General features: G+C 39.4%; 1 protein-coding gene across 18 annotated transcripts in view; it reads left to right on the forward strand.

Moving 5' to 3' along the window:
• The window catches only part of SLMAP (sarcolemma associated protein), a 163475-nt gene that overhangs the window by 124772 nt on the left and 26404 nt on the right, over positions 1-12299 (forward strand). For all 18 annotated transcript variants that reach the window (XM_049776160.1, XM_049776159.1, XM_049776170.1 and 15 more), the window contains 3 exons: positions 2467-2526; positions 11809-11889; positions 12151-12210. In XM_049776160.1, coding sequence (XP_049632117.1) covers positions 2467-2526; positions 11809-11889; positions 12151-12210 — 201 coding nt within the window. The remainder of the gene's footprint in view (positions 1-2466; positions 2527-11808; positions 11890-12150; positions 12211-12299) is intronic.

Consider the following 12299-nt stretch of genomic DNA (forward strand, 5'->3'; position numbering starts at 1 on the left):
CACAGTCACATGGGCCCCCTTCTCAGTGCTACAGAGTTTAAATAATTCAGTTCTTCCAGATGCTTTATGGGTTGGGCAAACCAGCTGTTGCGTGTATATTTAACAAATAATATTCTGGCTGGCTTAGACTCATCTTCTCATATGAACTGAAAACATTGGAACAGATTCTTCATTATAGTAATCATTTTACAAAAAGACATTGGAACAATGCTTTAAAAATATGAAGACAACTTAATTCCTATGAAGTTGTATCTAGTCACATTAGTCAGATATGGAGGTAGAATGCTACGTTTTCAGAGGAACAAACATTCCCTTTCTGCCCAGGGAATGAGGCAAGCGAGGAAGAGTTAGAATGTAGGGGGAATATTACACAAGGCAAGTCAGGCTTCTAGTGTGAAGTTTAAAAGCTTGGTGGAAAGTGAAAACAGGATTTAGGAATAACTTATCTATTGAAAGTTTGTAAGATCTTGAATTGTATTTGAGAAAGTTATGTAAGATTAGCAAAATTAAGGAGTTTAAATTCTATAAATACCTAAATGGTATACAAGAAAGGAAATATAACCACAGCATATTTGTTGTTGTTTTTGTTTGGGGGCCGCCCCAGCGATGCCCACGGAACCATATGGGATGCTGGGAGCTGAACCCAGGTCAGCCGCATACAAGGCAAGCGCCCTACCCACTGCACTATCACTCTAGCCCATGATTCAGATATAAGTAATAGTCACAGAAGACATTGTATACAGACAAAATAACCTTTTGATGATAGGATATGAGAGCTCCCAAGTCATCCATAAGAAATCATTATTAGGGCCTGGAGAGATAGCACAGCGGCGTTTGCCTTGCAAGCAGCCGATCCAGGACCAAAGGTGGTTGGTTCAAATCCCGGTGTCCCATATGGTCCCCCGTGCCTGCCAGGAGCTATTTCTGAGCAGACAGCCAGGAGTGACCCCTGAGCACCGCTGGGTGTGACCCAAAAACTAAAAAAAAAAAATCATTATTGAATACTAAGATGGGGGGCCTGAGGAGTGGCGCAAGTCATAAGGCGTCTGTCTGCCTTATGCATGCTAGCCTAGGAGCAATCCCCCTTTGTCCCATATGGTCCCCCTGGTCCCCCAAGTCAGGAGCGATTTCTGAGCGCATTGCCAGGAGTAACCCCTGAGTGTCACTGGATGTGACCCCAAAACCAAAAATAAATAAATAAGGTGGGAAAACATAAATAGGTGACTTAAAAATATGAATATATACAAAAGATGATTGTTAAGAGTTTAGAACTTGGGGCCGGGAAGGTGGCGCTAGAGATAAGGTGTCTGCCTTGTAAGCGCTACCAAGGAACGGACCGCGGTTCGATCCCCCGGCGTCCCATATGGTAACCCCTGAGCGTCAAACGGGTGTGCCCCCCCCCCCCAAAAAAAAAGTTTAGAACTTAATTATAGGAATGGAGTAGAGTAAAATAGAGAATGGTTCCAACAGCTTACATTATATGTCTTGGAGGACTAAATGCCTTATAAATTTTGAGAGGAAGCAAACATTACCACATGCTGCAAAGAACTTATATGAAATAAAATTAAGGAAGAAGTCCTGGGTTTTAAGAAATAGGAAGTTACTGGGTTGTGGAGCAGATTCAAATTCGTGACGATCCACATTTTTAAAAAGAATAGTTAAGTAGTGGGCATAGATCAAGATCAGTTAGTTGAATTGCTAAAAGAATGGAGAAATTATTTTACGCGTGGCAAATCATAAATTGAAGGAGAGCATTAGTTAAGGGTGTATGCTAAGTAGATATATTATCCTTCTCAGTGAAATATAGACTATTTTAAGACCGTTATACCAATACACACATTTATAGACAATGCCTCCTTCCATATAACAGAACAAAGACGTGTAAAAATTCCTTGAAATAAGTAGCTCTTCTACAATGGTTCATTCAGGCCTAGAGCAACAGTGCAGTGGTTAGGGCACTTGCGTTGCACGCAGCCAATCTGGGTTCAGTCCTCGACATCCCAGATGGTTTCCTGAGTACTGCCTGGATTGATTCATGAGTGTAGAGCCAGGAGTGACTACAGAGCACCTTTAGCAGTGGTCCCAAAATGACCAAAAAAGGTCCATTTTACAGAAACTTCTAAGCATCTTTTCTGAGTCTTTATAAGTAATGAAAAGTAAGTTTTAACATCATTTGTGTTTCTATGTAAATAACATACCCAAGTTTTGACTTTTAAAATAAGACCAAAACTAATGAAAATTAAAAGTAAATCAGTTATCCCCCTACCCTTGGATTTCTGGATTGCCCCAATTTCTCTATCACAGTTCAGGTTCTCTTTAGTTCTCCTTCCAGGTCCAGGTTTTTCCAAGCCTAGTCACGGGAGTTATGTCATCATCTTTAAATTTGGTCATGGAATGTGCTACACTCGGCTCGGGGAAATGCTGCTGGGTTTGGGCTGGGATAGTGACGTTTCTTTTCTTTGGCAGAGAAGCTGCTGGCTGAAGGGCATCTCACCAAAGCGGTCGAAGAAACGAAGCTTTCAAAAGGTTGGTTTTCCGAATTCTGTGGGCTAGTTTCTGTGGGGCTTGACTTGACCGCTCTGTCCTTTGGATAACGAAGGTTAGTGTGCACTTTCAAGGCGTGGTGTTTTCGTTATTTCTCACAGCTCACAGAAGGGCACACAAGTAATACTGTTAGATGATACTATGAAATGTTTGGTAGTTCTGCTTTGAGACGAATGTTTTAATTGAAAAGTTTCTTTTTAATTGGGTCTATATGTATATAAAATTTAATGTGAATGCTTCAGGTGGGCTACCTTCAGTATTAAAGATTTGCTTTGTCTTCTTATACTGTTTTCAGCTTTGATCTCAAAACTAATGGAAACAATGTAAAGCTCTTATAAGAACAATAGATAAAAAAATTTAAAAAAAGAACAGTAGTTAAAAATACTTGTGATTTAATTGGGGGAGCTATGTATTCAACCTTTGATATCTTATATTTAATATTTTCTTAATTTTTACTTCTCCGTTTGATCTCTTTAATGTGAGGAGTTTGTATTTTGTAATGAACAGTCATAATTGTATGAGGTAGTGTATTCTCTTCATTCTTGTCTGTTATAGTTGTCTTGAAAGCGGTGTTTTGTGAGGTCACTTTTTAATACAAGGAAATTGAGCAAAAGAACCAGTTGCGTTATTCATTATTCTTTTGACTTTTATCAAAGTGTATACAATGTAAAGCTAGATGCATTTTTGATTAGTGATAGTTTAGTGCACTCACTTTTAGTGAGGTCTGGAAATAATTGGGTTCATTTGACATTTTAAAGTATTCAAAAGGATAGTGTATTTTAAACATCCACTGACTTCCATTTTCAAATTTGTGCTTGGAAAATGCTATATTTGGGAAAAGAATGCATAGAATATGAATCACTGATATTGTTCTGGCAAATGGGCATTGAATTTCAGAATGGTGAACTATTTTTAGTGCATATGGTGATTTATTTAATCTTTTTTAAAGTGAGATGAGAGCAGACTTTAAAATAGCTTTTACTCCACCACCTAAATACCTGTTTGGATTAGTTGACTGCATAGCCAACTCTGTTAAGTGGAAGTTGAGTCTTAAGAAAAAAAATAAGAGCACTTAAAGTATCTTGCTGCCCTAATGCCTCTCCTTAATGCAATCTGAATTGGAATGTATTTCCTTGAAAGTTTGTTATAATTATTGAAAAAGTATTTGTGCTGAGTAAAATTGATTTCCTTTTATAATTTTGTTTAAAATATGTATTGAAAGATTTTCTTTTTTTTAAGCATGCCCTTTGATCCAGCACTTCCAATTCCAAAGGTTTTTATTTTTGTTTTCTGTTTGTTTAAATTTTCAGCCACACCTGGCATTGTTCAAGGGTTACTTCTGTCTCTGTACTTTGACCAGGGGTGGAGTGATAGCACAGCAGTAGGGCGGACCCTGGTAGGTAGTCTGTTTGCCTTGCACACAGCTTGCACACAGCTGATTAACTGGGTTCTATCCCAAACCCCAGCATCCCATATGGCCCCCTGAGCCTGCCAGGAGCAATTTCTGAGTGCAGCCAGGAGTAAACCCTGAGGGCATGACCCAAGTAAAAAGATGAAAATAGAAGTATTCAATAATAAGAGCATTATAAAATAAGTGGCAGTAAGCAAGTAAACAAGATATCCTTTAAGAATGATAGTGCAGGGACCGGAGAGATAGCATGGAGGCAGTGCATTTGCCTTGCATGCAGAAGGATGGTGGTTCGAATCCCGGCATTCCATATGGTCCCCCGAGCCTGCCAAGAGCGATTTCTGAGCATAGAGCCAGGAGTAACTTCTGAGCATTGCCAGGTGGGACCCAAAAACCAAGGAAAAAAAAATAGAAAAAGAATGATAGTGCAGGGCCAGAGAGATAATACCAGGGTTAGGTGCTTGTCTTATGTGCAGCAAACCCTCATTTCAAGTTCTTGGTACCACAAGGTGTCAGGAGTACTGTACTCCTGACATGGCCCCACAACATGCGGTACCCCCAAATAAAAGTACAAGTTTTTACTTAAAATGCAGTTAAGTGATTTATATACGCAGATACCTCTCACTCAGTAGTCAGATATCAGTATTTCTCAGTCAACATAGAGAGAGATGCTCTAGAACTTGTGACAATCTAGTAAGGCTAAATAAAACAAGCAACATTTTAAATGATTTAACTCTTGTTCTAAAGTATTTTCTTTTAGATTTGACTAAAATATCTTACAATTTTGTATTACCAGTTTTAAAATGCTTGTATTTGTGGTGTTAGGGGAGGGAGTTTTGTTCTGTTTTCCATTGACAATATTACCTACTAGAAATTGCTAATTACAAACTATTTCAAGTCTTAGTGTTTCTTTCAGATATTTTACCGAACGCAAAGAATTAACTGCAGATTGCTTAAAACAGATTGCTTTAAACAGATTTTCTGTTTGGGCCCTAACTCATTCTATGTTTACAGTAGCTTGGGATGGAAGTAGAGAGAAGGTAGGTATGACAGCTGGATGCAACTCTGTATTGAATCCACTACTTACTTATTCGTCTTCTGTAGACTTATTATTTCTTTAAATTTTTAATTTTACCATTTGTTAAATGGAATTTAACATTTACCACATTCACTTTGCAAGGGTTAGTGAAAACTTAAGGAAATACTTTTTTAATTAATTAATTAATGTATTTATTTAAACACCATAATTATAGACATGTTTGTAGTTGGATTTCAGTCATTAAAAAGTATACTTCCCTTTCACTAGTGCCACCTTCCCACCACCAACACTCTCCCAGTGTGCTACTGCTCCACCCCCTCTTGATCTTTGACCTTGCTTTCTTTGCAAGGTGGTATAGAATGGGATCTATGACCAGTGTATTTATTTTACATCAAATGTCTGCATTAGGATAGAGCAAAAATAGATGCCTTGTATACTCTCTACCTTGGGAACAGTTTTGCTACTGATGCTGGTAACTATTCTTCTATTTATTTCTATATGTTATTGGAATGTATCTTAAAGATTGAATATTACAAAGAAAATCACGACTTGTGTGTTTTTACTTACTTGTTTTTAATACAAGATAGCTGGTGCTACTTAATAGGTAAGGAATACATGTTTGGAAAAAAAAATTATACTCAGGGCCGCTAATAGCACAGCAGTTAAGGCACTTGGTTTGTACGCCTCTGACCTGGTTTTGATTCCAGATATCCAATATGGTCCCCTAAGCACCACCAGGAATACTTTCGGAGTGCAGAACCAGGAGTAACCTCTGAGCACTGCCAATGTGGCCCCAAACAAAACAAAGATTATACTTTACCCTCTATTTGCTGTATAGTATTGGAACACAATGATGAACCATGACCTGACATGTACAAGATTTACTTTCTCACTTAAAATAGATGCATGCTTTCAGCCATCATCTTCTTGAAGCATGTATGTTTTATACAATTGATGTAGTCTTTTTGCCTGTGTTTTATGTGTGTATATAGATATACACCCTTCTATAAGCCCTATGGGAGCTAGTAATCTAATAAGATCAAACATTTGATTTCTTTGGCCAATTTTTTTTAAAGCTTGACTCGATGCTTTGGATTGCATGAATCAAAACTAGAATTAAATAGGAATTAAAACCAAGGTTGACTACATGCAAGGGAAGAGCCTTAGCCCCATGAGATCTTTCCAGCTCTCTTGGGCAATTTTAACTTGAGCTAATCCTCTAAATAGAAAAGGTATAGAACCAGATAGTACAGGTTAGAGTGTTTACCTTGCATGTAGCTTACCTCAGTTGAATCCTTGATATTGCATATGTCCCTTGATCACCCTGGGGTGATCTCTGATCACAGAGCAGAAGTACGCTCTGAGAACCACTGAGTATAGCACACTCTCTCTAAATAAATAAAATATAAAAGTTATTTTTTGTTTGTTTGGTTTGGGCCACACCCGGCAGCACTCAGGGATTACTCCTGGCTCTGTGCTCAGAAGTCGCTCCTAGCAGACACAGGGGACCATATGGGATGCTGGGATTCAAACCTGGGTCCGTCTCAGGTCAACCTGGCTCATGCAGTGCAAATGCCTTACTGCTTTGTTATCTCTCCAGCCCCATAAAAGTTATTTTAAGGGGCCGGAGAGGTGGTGCTAGAGGTAAGGTGTCTGCCTTGCAAGCACTAGCCAAGGAAGGACTGCGGTTTGATCCCCCGGCGTCCCAAATGGTCCCCCCAAGCCAGGAGCAATTTCTGAGTACTTAGCCAGGAGTAACCCCTGAGCATCAAATGGGTGTGGCCAAAAACCAAAACAAAACAAAAAAAGTTATTTTAAGGCAGAAGAATACATATTTCTCCAGAGTGTAGCCTTTTTTGGTTGATTTTTTTTTTTCTGATTTTAAGTATAGCACTGTGATTTACCAAGTTATTCATCATCCAGTCATTTCAGGCATTAAATATTTAAACACCAATCACACCATCAGTGTGACTTTCCCTTCACCATCCAGTCTCCCACCCACCACCATAGCCTACCTTGATGCACACACAAATTTACTTCATATTGCTTGTTGTAGCCCAGAGGCAAATGGAATTATCAAATCTTAGTTCAACACAGATAAATTTGAAATGACTGATATTTCTCTCCCTGGTGTTTTGGGGGTTTTTTTTTGGGGGGGGCCACACCCATTTGACGCTCAGGGGTTACTCCTGGCTATGTGCTCAGAAATCGCTCCTGGCTTGGGGGGACCATATGGGACGCTGGGGGATCGAACCCCGGTCCGTCCTACGCTAGTGCTTGCAAGGTAGACACCTTACCTCTAGCGCCACCTCTCCAGCCCCTCTCCCTGGTGTTAAAGTCAGTGGTTAGTTCTATTTGGGCCTTCTGCGCTATGGTTAAGGCTCACTGAAGTTGGTAGATTATGATGTTAAATTAACTTTTCCATCAATTTCCTGTGATACTAATGGGCTGACACTACTGTAAGATATTGAGGTGTCCTGTGGTCCAGGATCTATAAATATGAAACAGATTTGATGACCTGGAAATGAGGTCTCAGATTTGGGCCATTTCTGTCAGAGTAGACAGAAGTGCTACTGTAGTTCATGTGGAAAGGAGAACCTCCCCCCATCATACACACTTTTGAGAAGACCACAGAGGTATCAACCAAGACTGGACTACCTGGAAAGTGTTGCTGGCCATTATTTTCTTTAGGAATTTGGTGCAAAAGTCTGACCATTTCTCCGCCGGGAAGATGGCAGCACTGAGTGAGGGCTGCTAAGATTTCTGGTAGCACGATGGGTGGGTGTTTGTATCTTGGTTCAGTCCCATTTTGCAAGGAAAGACCCAAGGTTTTCAGTAAGGCAGAAGAATACATTTGCTGTACTTTAATATCTTGATAGATAAAAATGCCAAAAATATGAAAAGAATCACTTTTGTTTTTATACATTCTGTTCCCCCAGTGTTTCGTGTTCTATCTTAATACAGATTAGATTAGACTGTCACTTTGTGGTCAAAACCAGAATGTTGAAAAATAACTCCCTCAAGGTCACAGATTTGATTCCCACGGGCCTCTAAGGTTAGTGCAAAGTTCCTGGTTTGTTGCCAGTAGGCCTTTGACTGAAAATCGCAGTAAGCAAAGTGGCCAGAGTTGCTTATAATTCATCACTCATTTCGAAAACTGTATATTCTAAGAGTTTCCTTATTATTTCCCACAAGACGTATCTTAAGTTTTTAAGTTATTTTAAGTTTCTCACAAGATGTATTTTTTAAGTTTTTATTAAATATTTTGGCAATAATAGTTTTAGATGCTTGGTTACTTTTATAACTGAAAATAGGTTTTCACATTCTATTATAACCTGTATACTACTGTAATTTTTTAACTGCGTAGCTCTAGGAAGTAGAAAATAACTGTGTAGGTCCAGGGACATAACACAGTGGGAGAGTTCATGCATTGCATGTTCAAGGCCCTTGTTAGAGTCTTGGTGCTGCTATGTTACTGCATGATACTGAGCACCACCTGGAATGGCCCTGTTGTTGTCCTCAGCGCAACATAAAAAGAAAAAATGAAAGCGGTATGGGTTGAAGAGATAGGGAATACAGAGGTTAAAGTACTTCCCTAGAATGCCAGTGATCTTAGGTTTGATCTCTAGCACCATATATAAGTCCCCTGAGTATTGCCAGGTGTGCCCTCTGAGCACAGAGACAGGAGAAGGCTCTGATTACCATTGAATGTGGTCTAAAACAAACAAAAAAGTAAATGTGTGTCATGGTTCTCCCTCCAGAATAAGATTTCTCTTTTATAAATCCTCCTAGACTTCATTAAATATTTACAACTAATAATTCCCTGTTAAATGTATAACCATTTTTCATCTAAGGATGGCATAATGTGCAAGGCTGCTCTTCAAATGTTAAGTGTAGAGGTGGGGGATAGTTGGAACAGTTCAGGGGGCTGGGGTAAGTTGGTCTTGCAAAGAACCAAGTTGGTCCTTCGTACCCTGTGGCTCCCTGAATCCTGCCATCTTGTCTTTTACCAGGTAGCTCTTGTAACTCATAGCGGCAACAACAGCACGACCTTTTCAGGCCCTACACCTTCAGCCCACTTTGCTGTACTCATTACTACCAATGTGACTCGCAGGAGTTCTGATTACTGCCAGGGATGCCCCTCCCACAACGCCGTATATCTTGAATATTTTTCATTTCATAATACATAATGCTGCAGAGTTTCCACCTACATAGTGTATGTATTTTTATTTCCTTAAAAGAATGCTAGAAAGGGCCCGGAGAGATATCACAGCGGCGTTTGCCTTGCAAGCAGCCGATCCAGGACCAAAGGTGGTTGGTTTGAATCCCGGTGTCCCATATGGTCCCCCGTGCCTGCCAGGAGCTATTTCTGAGCAGACAGCCAGGAGTAACCCCTGAGCACCGCCGGGTGTGGCCCAAAACAAAACAAAAATGCTAGAAACAAAAACACAAAAATATTGCATCACATACTTTATATATAGTATTAAAAATAGTACTATTAGATACATAAAAAAGACATGTTTAGTGAATTTATATTTTAAGGAAGTTATATGTGGATATATATGCACAGAGACAGTGCTATAACAATAAAATAAATTAAAATAAATAATAAAATAAAAATAAATTGCAAAAACGTGTAAGACATGTAGGAAGATATAGTAAAAGAGCAGCATGTTGGAGAGAGGAAGAATTCCTTAGACGAGGCCCACACTGTATTCAATGAAATGTATAATCTGGGCCCAGAGAGATAGCACAGTGGCATTTGCCTTGCAAGCAGCCGATCCGGGACCAAAGGTGGTTGGTTCGAATCCCGGTGTCCCATATGGTTCCCGTGCCTTCCAGGAGCTATTTCTGAGCAGACAGCCAGGATAACCCCTGAGCACCGCCGGGTGTGGGCCAAAAACCAAAAACCAAAAAAAAAGAAATGTATAATCCAAGTATTGAAGGATCGTTGGAGTTAGAAAAATAATGATGAGGGCCCGGAGAGATAGCACAGTGGTGTTTGCCTTGCAAGCAGCCGATCCAGGACCCAAGGTGGTTGGTTCGAATCCCCGTGTCCCATATGGTTCCCCCGTGCCTGCCAGGAGCTATTTCTGAGCAGACAGCCAGGAGTAACCCCTGAGCACTGCCGGGTGTGGCCCAAAAAACAAAAAAAAAGAAAAAGAAAAATAATGATGTGGAGCTGGAGAGATAGCACAGTGGTAGGGTATTTGCCTTGCATGCCGCTGATTCAAGACTGACAATGGTTCGAATCCCAGCATCCCATATGGTCCCCCGTGCCTGCCAGGAGCAATTTCTGAGCGCAGAGCAAGGAATAACCCCTGAACACCACTGGTTGTGACCAAAAAACAAAAAAAAAAAATAAATGTTAGCTTACATACCTCACTCATGTAAAGAAACCAACCTTACTGAAAACAGAAGTTAGGTGGAAATTAATGCAGAGATCAGATTATGACTAAATCCTGGAATGTAAAACTTGGTTGAGTTTTGTGTTGCATTATGGCTAGTGAAATAACTATCTCTGGGGCCAGAGAGAGAGCACAGCTGCAAGGCATTTTGTCTTGAATGCAGCCGACCTGGGAGGGACCTGGTTTGATTCCTGGCATCCCAAATGGGCCCCCAGCCTGCTGGGGTAATTTCTAAGTGCAGAGCCAGGAGAAATCCCTGAGCGCCACTGGGTGTGGGCCAGAAACCTATCAACCAATAAATAAATAAATAAAGTTTAAAAAAAAAGAAATAACTATGTCTACAAATGCTATACTGATGCCATAATACACACCACCTTTTCCATGCTACCCCTGCAAAGAGTGCTGGCATATCTAGGAAGTTGGTTAGCCCCCTCACCAACAATGGAGAATGCTTTCTGTTTGTTTTTATCAGGTAGATTTCTAGGAAGTGGGGGATTTTCTGGATAAAACACTTTATTTGAATAATTTTTTTTTCTGGAAAAGGGGTATTTGGTCACATAAGGTTAGGAACCTCTGGTATATATATATATATAGTTGTACCATTCTAGATGAAGATCTAGGACCTAATTTATTCCCAGTCATCTTTAATAAATTGTTGAATTTGTATTCAGAATTTTTCAGATCTATTCAATGAAAATTAGATCAAGGGTTCATTGGTTCAGGTAGCATGTTATTTACCAATATTTTAAATTTGAAAAAAATAATAAAGTTAAGATTTGAGGCCAGATAAATGGCTCAAGATTTATATGTTTGATCAGTTGAGCAGTTTCCAGCACCACTGGGATTAAAGTAAAATCAACCCCCGAACTGAAAGAAATAGTTAAGTCTTTTCTCAGTGGGGTTCAAGTAGTTATATTCTTTTAAATGTTACTTGTATAGTATGGTTTCATTTAAAGTATTACTAATATAAGTTAATGGGATGCAGGCTTTCTACAGTGTTTTTATATAATAGGACCATTTACTTTCATCATCTTCATACAGTGTCCACATTGTCCTGGGAATTTTGATATATTTGTTTCAGTTCTCTGAATATTTTAGCAAAGCTTGCTTCATTTTTGTTTCCAGTCGGCAAGTGGACAGCCTTGAACAAAAGCCCAGCCCTCTGCACAGCAGACATGATCCACATTATAATTTAATATGAGCTTCGTGTAATAACAGCCAGCATTCCATTTGGGACTAGAGTGGTGAAGAAGTAAGAGATTCAGTGATCTCAGTTAATTTAAAAGTAATCTGCATACTAGTAGATTTAGAACACTCATAGCCTGAAGCCGTTTTTAAAAAGTAAATATATGTAAACTTTTTAATTGTAATGATTCTTCTGTTTTTTTTTTTTTTTTTTTTCTTGATAGAAAACCAGACGAGAGCAAAGGAATCTGACTTATCCGATACCCTGAGTCCCAGCAAGGAAAAAAGTAGTGACGACACTACAGGTAAGTTTTCATCTAACTTTTTACACATCTGCATGGTAACGGTACTGACTGAGCAGTTTAACTATTCCATAGGTCCGTGTGGGTGGAGATTCCAAAGTTTGGGGCCGAAAGCAATCTTCTGTAAATCATGGCTGTATTGTCTAAACTCTTTTCGACTATTTAAATGCTGTAGCTACAGATATTTTCATGATTTATGTAAATTCTAATTGCCTTCCAATAGAGCTGAGTATTTTCTGTAACCGTTTTTTTTCTCCCCTGAAGACGCCCAAATGGATGAGCAAGACCTAAATGAACCCCTTGCTAAAGTGGCCCTATTGAAAGGTACGGCTCTGTTTTGTGGCTTTTTAAACCAGGGTCTCAAATTCACCGACAAAATCAGTTCTGCATGTGGTGTGAAATTTTACATTTTA

The sequence above is a fragment of the Suncus etruscus genome, chromosome 7 (genome assembly GCF_024139225.1).
Source record: "Suncus etruscus isolate mSunEtr1 chromosome 7, mSunEtr1.pri.cur, whole genome shotgun sequence".
Taxonomy (NCBI): domain Eukaryota; kingdom Metazoa; phylum Chordata; class Mammalia; order Eulipotyphla; family Soricidae; genus Suncus; species Suncus etruscus.